Below are 17,888 nucleotides of genomic sequence, written 5' to 3'. Positions count from 1 at the left end.
CGGGAAAGGGCACTAGTAGAGGTGGAGGTGGCCCCATCCATGTCCACATGAGGACTGCCTGCTCCTCTGTTTGAGCCACTGCAGCTATACTCACTCTGGCTTTAATTTCTTCATGAACAGAAGCCAAACCTTAAATCATTTTCCCTGCAGACATGTTCCGTCTTTCATATTTAATCTGCATCCAAGAGCCACCAGCCAGGGATTCCCTGTGCAAGTAGCAAGGGGATCTGCAGAGTTGGTCTGAGCTTGACCTCAGCTCAGGGCCCTTCTCTCAGAGGGAGATCTGGAAAGACCCTGAAGTGACCAGTGCTGGCCAGACCCAAAAAGCTTGGGATGGGGCCCCGGGGAGGCCCACTGGGTAGGGTTTCCCTTTTATACCATAACATCCAATTAAAAAAAAAAAAACATGTGTTTGAGATTCTTACCTCACTTTGAGGTAGTGATCAAAGCATGGAAATGTTTACAATGTCTTTAAAGCATTTAAGTGTATTTCTTGTATTTGAGATTGGATGTGACCGCCAGATAAAGTCATTAAGATTCTTAGTGACTCTGAATCCAGAGTTAGATGAGTGATGGATACGTTTGTGTTCAGCTTTCTGAATAAACTCCTAGGGTGCCATTTGCACGGGTTTTTATCACTTTGCTTTAAATTCACACTGGTTATTACCTCAGTGGAGTAACTCAGCTACCTTTTTGCTAGTGAGAAAAGTTTTATTTGTATGTTTCCTGAGTATAAAAGCTATTTGGAAATGGCTTAGGTATCACTGCTGATGAATGTAGGGACATTTTGACATCAGTGCCCTACACAGGGAAAATCTGCCACATTTCTCGCTCTGTCTTGATATCTCCAGTGGCTTCTAACCAATAAAAAGAAAAGGTTGGATCTCTACTCAGCATCCAGTCATCAGGTAAAAGCCAAAACTCAGGGCACCATTCAGATGTTGAACACCCTGCAGAAAACATGTCTCAGTAGCCCTTGGATTCCAGTGGCATATTTCTAGAGGGACTATGACGAATCCTCTTTCTATACAAGCCTAGGATGGTGGGATAACACAGCAGTTAGAACAAATGAAGAAGAGTGAGGTCAAGGTGTCAGAATCTCTCCTGTGACTTCTAAGAGAGGAGAGATGGCAGCTGGTGATAATTTGCCAACTACCTTATCAGGCAGGTCTGCATCCTTGGGAAGCTAGCCGGTGCCGGGTTGCTCCCGACATAGATGTGAGTCATAGGTGTTGTGTTCTGGCCCCACAGGTCCCCATTCAGAGGCTCCATCCTGCAACGCCAACTCGCTCTCATGCCCCTCCACCTGCACTTGCAGTAATAATATCGTGGACTGTCGAGGAAAAGGCTTGACCGAAATCCCTGCCAACTTGCCAGAGAGCATCATTGAAATGTAAGTACCGTGGTTTTCCACCCCTCTGAACCAGGTGAGTTCTCTCTGTCCCCACCAATCTTCTACTAGACTATCAGCATATTGAGATTTTAAAGCTGACCGTGAGAACCACTCAGGCATCTGTTCGCTGTCCCAGGTAAGGTAGCTCAGAAGTCAGGAGCATAGACTCCAGGACACAGTGAGCACAGTACAGCCCCTAGACCAAATACACCCACCATCTATTTTTGTAAATAAAGTTTTATTTTTTAATGTTTTTATTAGGACATATTTGTCATACATATTGGTCACATCCATTATAGGTAGTTTGTACCTGTATATAATATACCTTGACTCTTTTTTCCCTATGCCCCTCCCCCTTCAACCCTTCTTCCCCTCCCCATTTATAAATGCTTTGTTTCCATTTGTTTCCTCCCATTCTCTCTTTTTTTCTCTTTCTCCTTCCTTCCCTTTCTTCCCCCTTCCCCCTCCCTTGTTCCCTTTCCCATTTGAACATGTTCTCCCTACTTCCCAATATCTATCGGCCATTATGCTTTTTGTTTACCCGGTGGGTTTCTCACAAAGGCAAAACAATGCAATTGTGAATAAAGTTTTATTAGAACACACCCACCCACATGTGTTTGTACACTACATATGCCCACTCTTTTGCAGCAGTGTTGAGTATTTGCAACAAAAGACCATGTGACCCACAAAGCCTAAAATATATTTTGCCTGGTCCTTTCCAATGAGCCAGCCAATCCCTTCCCTAGAGTTATGCTGTCTTTATATCCTGACTTTCCTCTGTATTCTTTGTAGGATCATAGGTAAAATAATCGCTCTCTTTCAGCTTCAGTTGTCTTACCTACAATAATGTCATAATGATAGAATTATACTTCAGTGAAAACCAAATGAGATCCTGGATATAAAGCACTTAAAACAATCCTTGGTACAGGGACAAGTGCTTTACAAAACAGTGCTTGTGGTGGAAGAGGAAAAGTATAAAAGCTGAACTGATCTAGTACTGCCACTGTCTGAGAAGGGCACTGAGCTGTCAGTCATTTCAAATCACTTCAGACTTTTGTCCTACATGTTACATCTTCCGGTAGAGACAAGATGGCGCACAGTCATGTGTACGTACCAGAGGTGAAAGCTTCAGTCAAATGTGTTTGTCCATGTAGCACATCCTGGCCCGCCCTCTGTTCATTAGAAAATGGCCAGGGTCTTGTTCTTGAATGAGTACTGTATCAGTTAACACCGACCTCAAAATCGTGCTTTAAATGACCATAGTTGTTCTCATTTTCTGTCTTCACCTTTGTGACCTTTCTACTGAAAACATCATTCGATAAAGTCCCCCAATAAAAGGTGAATTTCCCTGGCCTCTCTGCTTGTGCATCATCTCTTCCTCTTCTCCTCTCCTCCGCCTCTTCTTCCTTCCTTCCCCATATGTATCCACTGTTGGATACATCTGATATCCTCTATCCTTCCGCATATGTATCCTCCATCCCCAGTTCATTCCAACAGGTGGCCCATTGGCCCTTTCATTCATTTGTGTATTCGTTCAGCAAATCTCTATCGTGAGTCCACTGTGTTGCAGCCATTGTTTTACACTGGGAGACACAACAATGAACAAAATAGATAATATTTTTGTATTTGGGGCTGGGATGGATAAATAGTCAACAAAGTAAATGATATAATCTGCTGGAAGGTGGTAGATTCTATGGAGAAAAATGAAACAAGGATAGGACGTGAAGCAAGCGAGGAAAAAAAAGTGGCTATCTGGAGGAAGAGTGTAATAGGTGGGGGGGATGGCATGTGCAAAGGCCCTGAGGTGGGTGTGTGCCTGGTGTACCAAAGGTCAGCATGAGTAGAATGGAGCAAGTCGAGGGAAAGGCAGCAGAGGGTGCGGTCAGAAAGGCAATGGGCAGCCGGCCATGAGGCATTTTAAGGACTAGTTTCACCCCTATTTAGAGTGGAAGAAACATATGGCCTACAACAGTGGAGTTCTACTTTCTTCTTTCTTCTACTTTGCCATCTTTTCTCTGATTCCCTTTAACGCTGTCCTCCCAGGCCCAGAGGGGGCAGCCCATGCTTCCAGCACCCTCCTTGCAGGCAGCAGCTGCGCACCGAGGCCTTTTTGCCTGCCATCCACGTCTCTGTGGCCTTCGCCCACCTCCTCGCAGCCCTCAGCCTTCCTTCCCCCCAGCACAACAGTGAGCCCTCCACTTCCCGTGACCACGCCCCTGCCAGTGCCGCCCTGCGGAGACCCCGTCACCACTCCGCTCACCCTGCGCTGCCTTTTCTCCTCTGAGCCGTTCTCGCTGCTCCGCTGGCCGCACCATCTGCGTTTCCTCGTGCTGCCCTCCTTCCTGTCCCTTCCCTTTTCTCTTCCGCTCCCCAACCATGACCTTTCCAGTCCGCTTCCCACCCGTCTCCCCAGCTCACCCCATGCTCCCCTCCCTGCAAGCCCCGCTCTCCGCCCTCCACCTTCCGCAAGGTGGCACTCCGGCCTCCCGAGGTAGACATTCAGAGCAGGACTCCTGCCAGTCCCCATCTCATGGCAGGGTCCCAAAGACTGTTCCTCTTTTTCACTGCCTTCCCTCGTTCCTGTCTCCTTGCATCTGCCAGCTTTTATCTTTCGGCTTTGGCAACCATAGACCTTCCCTTGGCCAGGTTTCAAAACCACAGCCTGATGGAAGAGGCCAATCTAAGTCATCAGGCTATGCTCAGTGGGAGCCCGGTGCCTGCCCATGCTTTGCCCTGCTTCGTACCTCTGTGCCCATCGCTGAGGCCTCACAGGTACCTAGGTCAGGTCTCCCGGCAAGAGAAATTACAAATATTCACACTTGAAATGCGCCTTATGCAGGTCTGACCATACCTGGATGGTGGGGCTCACATCTGGATGTTAAATTTTAAAAGAGACATTGACAAGCTGGAGTAGTAATTGCCAAAAGGCTGTCTGATTATCATTGAGTTTTTCCCAGTATGTGATAAAGTGAAAAAGTTTAGAACAAGGTGATATTTTTCTATGTTTCCTTTGAAAGAATATCCTTTATTTGAAGTTCTTGGACTTTATTACTTAGCTATTGTTTGATTAAAAATGCTTTTATTTTGTTTTGTTTTATGAGACAGGGTCTCACTACGTAGTTCAGGCTGGCCTTGAACTCAGTATGTAGTGCAGGCTGGTGTCAAACTCATGGCGATCCTCTTGCCTCAGCCTCCCAAGCACTGAAACTATCAGCATGTGCCACTGTGCCAGGCACTGTCCTTTATCTTTACAAAATTACAACCACAGAAGACAGAATACATATGTGTTCTATATACCTATAATTACATGTAATTACATAATCATAAATTTGTGTGTACACATACACAGACTTAATTGGAAAAGGAAAAGAAACTACCTGGCCTGTGAAATCTCAAGGTCTGGGAATGACTAACCCAACCAGATTGTTTTCACACATAGAACAGCAACCAATTCATTGAGAGGACAGACCGTGGACCTAGGCAGACCCACATCCCAGCCTTGGCTTGCCTATAGCCATTTTGCAGATGACTTCTTTTCCTTCAGCACTGAAGTTGGAACCCAGAGGCACTCCACCACTGAGCTGTATCCTCCCAGCCCTTTTTATTTTTTATTTTGAGACAGGGTCTTGCTAAATTGCCCAGGCCTCAAAATTGCAGTCCTCTTGCCTCAGCCTCCCAGGTAGCTGGGATTACAGCTATGTGCAAATAACTTTACTGCATCTTGGTTTCCTCATCTGAAAGGTTTAGAGATAGAGGTGTGTCCTTAATGGTTCCCAGGAAGGCTAAATGAATGCAGGGTAGATGATGCTTAGCATAGGACACCCTCAATTAGCAATGGACGTGGTTCTCCTACAGCTACAACTGTAACACTTAGGACCCCTTTAGTTAGGGACGGTGACAAGGATTGGAAATCACACCCTAAAAGCAGGAGCTACCAATACAAGAGATTTCTCTATAAAGAAAGGTCAGTTCTGTCAGGTATGGTGGCATGTGCCTTTAATCCCAGCCTCTGGGAGGTTGAGGCAGGATCAAAAGTTCAAGCCCAGCCTGGGTAACTTAGTGAGACCCTGTCATAAAATGAAAAAAAGGCTTTGAAGATAGCACAGTGTGACGGCCCTGGGTTCAAGTCCCAGTGTGGAAGAATGGAAGAGAGGGAAGGAGGGAGGGAGAAAGAGGGGGAGCGGGGCAGAAGGGCAAGGAGGGAGGGGCAGGAGTGGGGGAGGGAGAGAACTAGCTGCTTCTTCACAAGGTGGTGGCTAAGAGAATAAGTTCCAGACAGAAGCTAGCCATATGCATTCTTACCTGAACCTGGGAGGAGCTCATCTTAATGCAAATGTATGCAGATATAGTAATAAGGCTGCCCTCGCTTACTGGGTACCCACCATCTATCAGATGGATTGCACGGGACTCTTCTTGCTGTGTTTGTTTCTCTCTTCCTTTATAATGAAATGAAGCTGAGACCCTGAAGCAGATGAGGCAGTGTCTATGGTTGCGGAGGGTAGTTCAAGGGGTAACGTGTAAAAGAGAACTTGGGAGGAGGGAAGAGACTTGCTTCTTCTTACAGCAATACAGCAGCAGGTTAGCCTAAAAGTCTCTAAAGCAGCTAAAGCGAATCTTCTTAGCAGTGAGAGGAGACCAGCAGACCAGTGCAAAGGTAGGAAAACAAAAAGGAACAGAGTTGAAACAGCAGGACACACTCAGGAGAAAGAGGAATAACTGGCTTATGATGCCGAAGACATCTAAGCATAACTTTTTGTTTTTGATGTTGAGAATTCCACCTCTGACCCACGGCCACCTATGGAATCCAGGCTTGTACTTCTCCCTTAAGAACACTTGGTATCATCTCAGGCTCTGCTTTCCCTCGCCTCAATCTTGAGCTGCTAATGATTCTTTTAAATGGCCTTAACCTTGGGAGAGGTTCTGTACTCTCCAGCATTTGGAAGGGGAGCCTATCTCTCATGCAAAGCAATCTGGCAGACTCTCTTATGTTTTTTTCCAAAGCCAAGGCAGCTCAGAGGAGTGTGTTCTGGTCTCTTCGCATACCAGAGCCAACTCCTCTAAAAATAGCTTTCTTCCAGAGAACCTACGGCGAGACGGTTCACTGTAGATTTTCCTCGAAACTCAGCTCCTGTCAAGGGCAATGTCCACAGTGTGCCCTGATGTTTCCCTGAACCAGCTCCAGGCCCTAGCCAGGACAGATTGGAGGAAGAGCAAGAGGCCCACACACTCCTCTGTTCTGTGGTCCTCAGGTATCCTCCTGGGCCTTCAAAAGCCCTGGAGGCACCATCTGTACTTGAAGAGCCCTTCAATCCCATTGTTTATCTGAGATGAGTAGGCCGCTGCTTAACAATAGCAGATACCCCCGTTGCACCAGTCACTGGGAGGGCTGAGAAAGGAGAGAGAACTAAAGACAAACCAGCAAACAGCCAAAGAGCCAATGCTGTCTGGAAACCATAGACCCCAGTGACTCTGAAATGTGCTGAGAGCGCTAGTGTTCCGAGCCTAAGCCCTTGGAAGCAAGAGAAATGAGTGAGGTGGACGCAGGTAGGAGAAGAGAAGCTAGTCTGGCAACACAGTGGTTCTCGACAGCCTTGGGGCCAACAAGTCTTGCAACTTTTGAGTCCTACTTCTGCCTCTGACCTTGGGTATATTTCTTATCATCTCATACCTCACTCGGTTTCCCCCTTTGCAAAACGGGAGTCCTCATAATCTACCTAGAGATTTTCCATGAAAATTGAAGAGCATAGCCTGTGAAAGGTAGCACAGTGTTAGGAGGCTTCTGAAAACAAAAATGGGGTCAAGAAAGCAAAAATCTATGCCAGCACATGCATATGCAGTGTGATAGAATGATTTAGTCGCAAATGCCCACGCTGTTCGTCGTCTGTAGGTATCTCTACACATGCATCTGATCAAAGGAGTGAATCTGGTACCACATCTGCACCTCTGTGTTCCAGTGGTGATGCCAGGTGTTCTGCAGACAGAAGTTAGAGATGGCTTGCATCAGATTGGCCCTCCGTCCTCATCTTTGCTGTGAACTAAACATCAGTAGAGGGGGTATAGGCTCACTGCAAGAAACAACGGTAGCCAGGCGTGGTGGCGCACGCCTGTAATCCCAGCACTTGGGAGGCTGAGGCAGGAGGATCCTTGTGAGTTTGAGACCAACCTAGGCTACAAAGTGAGCTCAAGGCCAGCCTGAACTGCATAATGAGAACCTGTCTCAAAAAAGACAAAAAAAAAAGAAGAAAGAAACAATGGTAAAGAAAGGGGGAACAGAGTGAGATACTGCAGAGGTTGGGCCCAGAGCACAACCTTGAAAAGGACCTGCTCCTTTAGCTCTCTACCAGGCGTAGTGAAGCATCAGGAATTGTACCTTCAGGCTGAGTCATTGTCTGGTCTCCAGCCAAATGGCCTGAGAGGACTTGGCGGAAGGATAAGCAAGGCATTACCTCCCTTCAGCAGGATCTGGACATCCCCCAAGAGTTCCTGAGTCAAAGACTAAGGGAGATGAGGAAAAGTTAAACCATGAAGGGCCATTCATGGGAGGCACAGTATAGCCTAGGAGTTATGAACCCAGGAACTATTTGCATCAGACCAAGCCAGATTCAAGTCCAGGCAAGCCATTCACTAGCTAACTGACCTTGAGCAAAATTGACCTCTTGTACCACAACTTTCTCACCCATAAAATGGCTTTTTTTCTTTTTTGATACCAGGAATCAAACTCAGGACCTTGTGCTTGCCAGGCATGTGCTACGCCACTGAGCTACATCCCCGGCCCTAAAATAGGTATTTTAAAAATACTTCTGCTCCATAATATTGTGGACAGGAGTAGCGTGAGCCAGCGTGTGCAGAGCACAGTGTCTGACATACAGAAAACCCTCAAGAAACAGTAGGTGTTCGTCATAGCATGACCATTGCTAGCCCCACCAGAATTGCCACACAGCTGCTGCCTCTCTTCACAGGTGACTTGCAGACAGCTCCCCTCCCCCTGGCACAGGCAGGGCCCCTGCCAGCCTCTCTGGCACCACGTTGGTTTATATACTGCTAGGAAGATATTGTGTTCAGTCACATGTTTGCAAACGACAGATCATTAAGAAAGCACCCAAGGAACAAGGGTGAATCAATACAGAGCATGAATGGCTGAAAACCCCATCAGATGTTTCTATTGTTTCTGCTGGTACAGAAAGATGCTCAGATGTTTGATTTGTGTGTTTGTTTTTATGCTACTCTTATTAAATCAGTTTGCAGCCTGAAGAATGTTTGCCAGACAAAGGGAGACACGTGTGCCAGTTAAGAGACCTAAAACAGCTGTTGGCTTCAGACACATCCCAAAATGTGACAGTTTTGGAGAATGCTAAAGCTTCCTTTTGTTCTTTACACTGAAGTTGCTTTTTTTCCTACCAAAGGAAGGCTAGATTGTTGCCTCCGTATTCCAGGCTGCAGGACTGGGCAGTGTATTTAACCTACCAAGGGGTCCCGCTGCGTCGGGACTCTGTGTACACACCGCACACGTATGCGCACACTCTAGGTCTTCTCCTTGACAGAGGCATCATTTTCCCAGGAGATGAGCTGTCAAGGACTGAAACAACAAAGGCTCCGTAAAGCTCAGTGGTTGAGAGTCCCGGCTTTGGAATCAGAAGAACTCGGTGGGAGTCCCAGCTGTAGCTCCTCCTGGCTTTGTGAATTTGGACAAGTGGCTTTGCCTCTCTGAGCCCCAGTTTTCTCATATTTAAAATGGAGATGATGATAACTAATAAGGGGTATCACTATTAAGTTAGACATACCATATAAGACTCACTACAGTGCCTGGTGGCTTGATCTAAGCACCTGAAACACATTACCTTGTATTGCTGTTGGTATCCTTGCCCTTGCCTCTCTCTACTGTATCTCTAAGGTGCACAGACTAGTCACAGCTACCGCCATCTGCACACCTTGGACAAATCCCTGATGCCTCCTAGGGCAAGGTTAACTCCCATCATCATGGCCTTGAGGCTCCACTAAGGGAAGGATGTTCAGCCAGTATCCAAACACGTGGGAAGCTGGGAGACTGAAGGCGATACCTATGCCCAGATCCCTAGAGTGAGCAAGCGTGAGGAGCTGGCAATATGGGACAAGGTCTCTACCCAGGGTTAACAGGCTGAGCTAGGAATTCTTTGTTCTTTGTCCAAAGGCAATGCCATTGTCCTCCGTTCTTACATATTATATGTATATAGTTCTCCCTCCATATCCATGGAGTAGTAGATCCTCCTGCAAAAGCCACGGGGGCTGCCATCATTACAGACAGGGGTTCTCCCCAGGGGCACCAGCCAGCCCAAACCCCTTGCCAAAGTGGCAGGTGAATCACAGGATTCCTGCAGAGCACGTGCCACCTGACCGGCAGCCCCAGAGATCCATAGAGCTGCTGTCTTGGCTGAGAAATTCCTGCTGAACTCTGTGCTCAACTGGAAAATGAGAATGTCCTTGGAACTTCGGTCAAGGCAGGCTCCTCTGTGGGTGGCTGTAGCCAGTAGCCCACAGTCCCTGAAACCCTGTGGCAAGCTTTGGTGGCTTATCATGAGCCCATCAGCCAGCCAGACCCCTGTCCAGCCTGCCTGTAGCTGAAGTCCCAGCAAAGAACCCTTCCTGTCCCCCTCCAGCAGGGCACAAAGACATTGTTAATAGACCATGGCAGTCTCATTTGTAGACTCCATTCATCCAGCAGCCAAGAATGATCTGTCCTGATGCTCCCTCTCTCCTCGCACCCGCCCTTCCCTTCCTCCCCCCACCTTTCCCCCTTCCTTTTTCCTGGAGAGTGATTTGTCTGTATTATGGGTAGGCCTGACAAACCATTCCACATTAGCAGCTGAGATGTTGTTTGAAATGGGAAAATTGCTGGCAAACTGCTCCATTAGCAGTTCCAGTAACAAATACTCTGTTCCCCCAATGAAGATGAGATCGCAGAGGCACAAATTAATACAACTGTCTCCCCCACTCTGCAGCGGGGATTACTCTTCAAGATGAATGGGTTCAGCCCAGCCAGAAATGTGCATCCTCTAGACATAGCCTCCAAGGAAGCCCATTCCTCCCCTCTCTCTCCCTTTTGCCTCCTCCACTTTCCCCGCTCCACTCACACCTTTTCTTAAGTCTTCCCAGCTGAGGGTTTGGGGAATATCATTTCCAAATGAGGAAGTGATGAAAAGATCTGCACCTCAGGGAGAAGAGAGATGGATGGGGATGTGATGCTCAGTCCTCAGCCTGGACCAGGGTGTCATTCATCATCTGTAATAGAGCACCCCGCCTCCCGCTCATGCCTGTTTCCCACTACACCTGTTCTGGTGATAGGAAGTCATTTGAGAGATCAAAGCGTAAAGAATGGAAACGCTAACTTACTCCCCATGGCCTCTTCTCTTCCTGGTCCTGGGCCCTGGGCCTGCAGCATCTCTTTCTCTTTCCAGAGCAATAAGAGCGGAAGCATGTCAAGAAGTCTGTGTGAAGTTGAAGCCACAGATTCCAGCAGCATCCCAGGACAGCGGTCTTGCCTGGGCTCCTAGGGCCTCAGGTTGTCAGAGAACCAGTGTGATGAATGGCAGGCTGGGAGCCTAAAGACTTTCTGATTACTTGTCTACCATATTAAAGCAGCCAATTGAAAATCCCAGAAACGAAGTCAGCTGTTGAAATTTCTTTCCATTAGCTGTGCGGTTGAAATTTTCACTGAATAGTGACATGATTTCATGACAAATAAGCATTGCTGGCCATGGTCCATCTCTTTATTTTTCCTTTTTTCCCTTTGATTTTTCAGCACTCTGGCAGGCTCCTTCTTACAGCTTTCTCTAGAGGCAGCTGGTAATAAGCAAGAATTGAGAACCCTCAAGGAGAAACCATCCTTTTTAGATTTCTCCAAAGATTCTTGGACCCTGGGACTGTTCCCTGCATTCCAGAAACACCTCACTGGCTGTCACAGCATAGTCTCTGTCTCCTTCCACCAGAATGTCTGCCTTCTGATCAGAGACGCCAGCCCATCCTCCAGGCCAGAGAACACAGTGGCCCTCAGCAACCACTTGTTGATGAATGGCTGACTGACTCTTCTCTGTTCTGTTTCCCTCAGACGCCTAGAACAGAACTCCATCAAATCCATCCCCGCGGGAGCCTTCACCCCGTACAAGAAACTGAAGCGAATGTGAGTTCCCCCGGGAACAACTGAGCCCAAGTGTTTTCATGGTGGTGCTGGTGGCGGTGGTATGTGTGTATGCTGGGGAGGGTACGTATCTGCAATGTGTAATAAGTAGCCTTTCCAGTTGATGGATCACATCCATTTTTAGATCCAAGATAAAGTCCTAACATTGGCAGGAAAGGCTCAGACGTATTGTACACAGCTTGTGAGGCACATGAGCTTAGATATGTACAGCTAGGTGTGTCCACTCCACAGCAAAGTAAAACTATCTGTGTGGGAGGACAGATATTTGGATATTTTGGATCCCCCCAAAATCCATATTGCCGTGTTTAATGTCTATGGCTATAGAGACATAGACCTAAAGGGGAGTTTAAAAGCCCCCTGTGAGTGCCCCACAGCCGTCTGTATGATCACCACCAACATCCCTCCACTCATGTAATTCAGGTCATAATACTCAGTGACTATTGTCTACGCCATAATCTACAGAGAGCAGGGAGCAGAAACAAGTCCTGCACTCATGGAGCTTTTATTCAAGTAGGAGAACATAGGCACACAGGCAATAAATATCTAAAATTGATATGTACTACAAAATAAACCAAAAATTGGAAGGAGACAGAACACTGGCAGGCGGCTTTCCCCTGAAGGCTTCCATGTGCAGGTGGCCTAAATAAAGCGGGAGATGAGCAAGAGCTCTTGGAGATACTGGCCCAGACAGTGGGAAGAGCAAGTGAAAGGCCTGGGACATGTGCGTGGTGGTCTGTGGAACAGCAAGGAGGCATGGAATGAGGGAGGAAAGAGGGGGAAATGGTGTTGGAGGGGTAGGTAGGGCTTAGATCACAGGAGCCCTTAGGCCTTCCTGTTCTTTCTAAGAGAAAGAAGAAGCCTTGGAGGATTTAGCTAATAAGCAGTCATCTGACTGGCTCATTTGTGGTCATATGACTAGTCCTTGGTCAAACCCAATGTCCTATGGCCACTGCAGCCCATATCACACCCACCATTACATCACCTCAACCCCTGGTCACACGAGCCTGCTGTAACCCCTCACCACAGCCTGTGACAACACCATTGCATCATCACCCTTAGCACCTCCATGGCGATGGTGTCATCGTCCATCCCTGGCACATGGCAACCTTGAGCAGTGCTCTGTGAGTCACTCAGCACTGGACACTCTGAAGGGGAACAAGTAGGATTCAGAAATGGCCCAACCATTGCAATAGTAGTTATAAAGATTCTGGAGGGAGATCCCTTCCCCTTTTTATAGGCGGGGAAACCATTTCTCTAACCCAGGAATGGAGATGCTGTTTTCAATTCCTTCTGCTTCCTCCAAGTGCCCTCCCACACCTGCCCACAGCAGAAAGAGAGAGGGCAGGTGTATGCGTGGATCTGACCATGCGTCTTCCTTCCACTCCAGGCTGATTCACTGGTTTCCCTTGAGTGGGAAGGGCCTCCATTAACAAGGTCTGCTGATTCCTTTTATGTTAAAAGTAAACATCCCTGTGAAACAGCGGCATTAGTAGGCTTTACCCTCAGACTTCAGGAAGCCACCTTCCCATCTCCCCGGGAATCCAACGCAAACAAGACTTTCTCCTGGTGCGGTTCCAGAAGGGGAAACCACCATAATGAGGCAGCTCTAAGTGCGGACTTCTTCCCTCCGCTTGGCGGCATTCCTGCTGGAGGAGCTGTATAAATACAGGCCTTAATATTTAAAACCTCAGGTCATTAATCTCCTGGTGTCCCTGCTTCCCCAGCTCAGGCTCTGTGCAGCGCCCCCATTCATTTTTAAAGCCCAGCTTGATTATGCAGCCATTTAGTAATTTCAGTGAAAAATGACAAGTTCAGTCACTGGCCCAACCTATATCTCTTGCATGATTTAAGTTACTGCTCTAATCTTTTGTGAAGTCCAGGTAATTTAGAGCTTGGCTGTGTTTTACCATCCTTTTTCCATCCTATAGGAATTGCCACGATTGGTGCATTCAAAATTCATAAGACCTTCTCTGCCATGACCTGGAAAGAGAATTTAATTTTTGATTACTTCTGATGCTGCCAATATTTATTATGATGCCCTTTCTTCCCCCAAGGGGATGGCAGTTGGGAAAAGAGCCCACTTAAAAGTTTTTTTGACTAATAGAACTTCAGAAATCCAGATAGAAGTTTAATGGCTTGGGAGAAGTAGAGTCCTAGGTAATAATGGATTTCAAACTCTTAAGTGTGAATTTCTCTTAGGTATCTATGATTGGTTTATTCCCAGTATTTGACTAAAGAAATTTTTCCCCCAGCTGTGACTAAACGACATCCTGTTCTTACCTCTTTTCTAAAAAAATGAATTATCCATGAATACACTGTGTTCTTACCTAATTCTAATGGTCACCTTAATATTCAAAAACATTGCAGTAGCTGGGCTTGATGGTCCATGCCTGTGACCCAGCTGTTCAGCAGGCTGAGGCAGAAGGATCCCAAGTCCAAGGCCAGCTTGGGCAATTTAGCAAGACCTTATCTTAAAACAAAATTTGTTAAAAAGCCTGGGGGTATGGTTTAACAATAGATCTTTTTGGTTAACATGTGTGAGGCCCTGGATTGAATCTCACACCATGTTGTACATACATACACACCCACATACATACATGAATGCATGTATGCATGCATACATAATCACTCCCAGAATTTTTTTGAAAAAACTGCTATCAAGGTAGAAAAGCCACTTGGAGGGAGAATAGAAAATGCTGGAGATCACTCTGCTGCCTGGTTTTATAGAGCAGGTTTCCTGATAGCCTTGACACCTTGAGGCCAAACGCAAGTTGTTTAGCCAGATGGTGTAGAGAGTTCTGTTCACTGCTTTTAGGTAGAATGGTCTTCCTCAGCTCCAGGACCGCCTAGTGTCTCATCCTTACATTCCCATTTAACACTTGAATGCAGTTGAACTTGCCTCGTCAGTCTCTAAAAACCACTGCTCTTGGTCACCCAGTGTACAACTTCAGGGGACTGAGGTCGGTCTGAGACTGATCTGACTCTAAACCACTGTAGCAGGCCGAGTGTGGTGGCGCACACGTGTAATCCCAGCACTCAGGAGGCTAAAGCAGGAGGATCACTGGGAGTTTGAAACCAGCCTGGGCTACAAAGTGAGCTCAAGGCCAACCTGAGCTGCATAGCAAGACCCTGTCTCAAAAAGACTAAATAAATAGATAAACACATAAATAAACAAACCACTGTAGCCTAAAGTAAGACCCATGGACCCTGTGTGTAGGGATGTCCTGTAGATTTGTCAAATATGCAGATTTCTATCCCTTAAGCCCCAGTCTACTAAGACAGAACTTTCTGGGGTTGTGTTGTAGAACACCCTACAGAGGTTTGAGAGCCATTGGTCAAGAGTGACCACAATGTACAAAGTCAATTCCAGGACTACCTCTTGGCAGACAGGGCAGGGGATAGTGTAGAGGTCCGTGGTCAGCTGAAGCTGTCCGCAATCTGCCTTCCTGTCCCATACCACTGTGCACTGCATCCCTTATAGTGGAACAACAACAGCCTTGAGCTTGGGACCCGGAGACTTAAGATGCCCACTCTGGACCCAAATGACTATGTCCAGTCACCTGTGGCTCCAGGTCCTTGACTTCTCAGGGATGCTGTCTCCCTCTTGCAGAATTAAGAATTAAGACAAAGCATTCCACATGATTTCACTTACACATGAGGTCTCTAAAAGGCCACCTTGTAGAAACAGAGTAGGATGGTAGGTCCCAGAGTCTCTGGGAGGGGTGAGAGCTACGGCGAACTGGGGAGATGTTGGCCAAAGAATACAAAATTTCAGTTAGGCAGGAGGAAGAAATTTAAGAGAGCTGTTGTATGACATGGTGACTATTGTTAACAGCAAGAGATCGTATACTGGAAATTGCTGAGAGTCCATTTTAAATGGCCTCCCAACAAGCCAATGATGAACATGTGCAGTAACGCGTAAGTAAAATAGCCTGATTTGGCCAGTCCGCAGTGAATACGCATTTCAGAACATCATGTTATAACCATAGATAGATGATGGATAGATAGATGTGTATACACATAATTTGCAAAATTGGGTAGAAAAGGTAACCAGCAGGGTCAATTCCCAGCTAAACTATCACTTCAATTCCCGGGCTCCAGCATCTCCAAAACCCTCAGACTTCCCACCTCATGCTATCAGGAAGGCTGAGGCCACAAGTCTAATTGTGTCCTGAAAACTCAGTTGCCCTCACAGATCAGAGACAGAGGGCTTCCTCGCTGGCTGCAGGGGTTCCACTTGCCTGCTAGAGGTCTGAGCACCTTCAAGGAACAACCAGTGACCGGGGAAAAGAGTCAAAACAGGCCCTCTCCCTAGTGCGATCTGAGCAAACCCTGCTTGCTTGCCTACGATGCTTTGCTAGGCAGCCACACAGAGGGCGAGCGAGATTAGGATAATCCGGGGTATTTGCTTGTTAAGACCCTTATACAAAAACAGAGCGCTGAAGAAAAGCCCAGTGTAAGCTGACGAGTTTGCAAGCTCAATCTGTGGATTTGTTGAGGCGATCTCGCCAGCTAAAGGGATAAACTAGACAGCTGTGCAGAAGAGGCCCTAACCTGTGAAATATCTTTCAACTTACAGGCTTTGGGAACGGTGGGGGAAGGGAGCAGAGGTCCAGCCCCAAGGTGGTAGCAAGGCCCTTGCCAAGGCAGCCAGATGAAGGAGGGAACGGTCTCGAGCACACTGTCCTTTGTGTGTGCCTCAGAGGCTGGGCGTCTGGCCTCGCTGGAGGCAACTGCTTACAGCTTGCTCAGTTTTTCTCTCTTCTCAGTATCCACTGTCTCCTCCTTGTTGACCTGCAAGGACCCCAGCTCTCCCTCTGCTGCACAAAAGCAAGGAGACATTGATTTATTTTGTTAAAGAAAAAGAACTGGAGAGGTTTGTTGTCACAGGAAATTGGAGCGTCTCTCCTTGGAGTGATGGAAACCCAAAGGCCAGCCCTGAACTAATGACTCTGAGGGAGAGAATCTCCCTCACAGAACGAACGGCCATTAGTAAGAACCAGTGGCCAGTTCTCAGAGAGGCCTGGGTGCTGAAAATGGGCAGTCCAGGGCCTCTGTGAAGGAGCTGGGTCGGGAGGTTGCTCTGCACCTATAAAACCGGGTTAGGCACCTTGTAGCCCGTGGTCCTTCTGTCACATGACACCATCTCAGACACATTATCTGAAACCCCAGACATTGTCACCTCACTGGGTTTGCTCCCAAGTGAGGAATGTGGGCAGCCAGTGACAAACCCGTATCTCAAAGTGTCCCTTGAGAATCCCGTGATGTGTTTCCATCACACATCCGAGGGGATATATCGAGCCAGACAGAGGTTTATGTCCTTGCCCCAAAGCTCCTTTTAGGTCAGGAAGGAAATTCACTGGGGAGTCACTGATTCAGATCTTTCAGGGAGATGAATAAGCACTTGGGGAGGCATAAGTCAAAAAGGCGCTGCTTAAAGGAAGCCTGGCCTAGGAGTCTGGTTCCTGTTTGATCTGTGTCATTAACTGATTGATACCAAGACCTAGATACGGGTTTGGACCTACAAAGTGAGGCCCACCTGTACCAGAGCCCAGGAACAGTGGAAGAGAGTCCATTAAAACCCAGGCAGAAGGGTACAAAGTTAATGTCTTCTGTCACCAGGCAGTGGAAATGAATGGTATAGATGCCTTCTCTTGTGCTATGAATAAAAGAATCGCACAATTGATCAATTAATCCTCACCATTTTGAATGCCTGAATTGCTCAATTTGCACTTGGGGATGGTTATTATCACCTTCAGACTACATTCTCAGACTCTCCTGTTAATGTTTGCAGAGACATCAGCAAGAATCAGATATCGGACATAGCTCCAGATGCCTTCCAGGGCCTGAAGTCTCTCACATCGCTGTAAGTGGGGCCTGGGTTGGAGTGGGGCGGGCATCTATCTATTCCAGAAGGGGTTTCGCAGACTTTCTGTTCCCTAACACACTTGTGGCAACCTGGTGAAAGAAATAAATATTTCTTCAGGGGACATTGATCTTGGGGAATATTTCTACAACTCAACTGCGTTATTTTTATTGATTAAGTGCCCAGCAGCTTTCCCAGTTATTGGTTTCTAATTCGAATGCATCTTCGCCCCTGTCCTTGCTCCCTCCCCTGTACACCGCAGCTGTGCTGTCTCTAGGGAGGACAGAGGCCAGAATGGTAATGTGCATCTATCACTGAGAGTCCCTTGCTTCCCAGCCACGTATGCGTCCTTGCCAAAAGAAGGGCTTATTTTCCTCTGCTAATTTGTAGGCCTTTTCTCCTGACCAACCTCATGGCCCATGTTCTGAGAAGATATATACCCCATCCTATTCCCTTCC

The 17,888-nt window shown here is 47.2% G+C and overlaps 1 protein-coding gene across 3 annotated transcripts in view; it reads left to right on the top strand.

Moving 5' to 3' along the window:
- The window catches only part of Slit3 (slit guidance ligand 3), a gene marked incomplete at its 5' end in the record, with an annotated part of 603,472 nt that overhangs the window by 465,268 nt on the left and 120,316 nt on the right, over window positions 1-17,888 (top strand). For all 3 annotated transcript variants that reach the window (XM_005376304.2, XM_013509153.1, XM_013509145.1), the window contains 3 exon segments: window positions 1,252-1,393; window positions 11,475-11,546; window positions 17,359-17,430. In XM_005376304.2, the coding sequence (XP_005376361.1) occupies window positions 1,252-1,393; window positions 11,475-11,546; window positions 17,359-17,430 (286 nt within the window).

The sequence above is a fragment of the Chinchilla lanigera genome, unplaced genomic scaffold, assembly GCF_000276665.1.
Source record: "Chinchilla lanigera isolate Chin_1 unplaced genomic scaffold, ChiLan1.0 scaffold00007, whole genome shotgun sequence".
Lineage (NCBI taxonomy): Eukaryota > Metazoa > Chordata > Mammalia > Rodentia > Chinchillidae > Chinchilla > Chinchilla lanigera.
The sequence above is the reverse complement of the archived record's forward strand: the minus strand, read 5'-3'. Positions and strand labels throughout refer to the sequence as shown.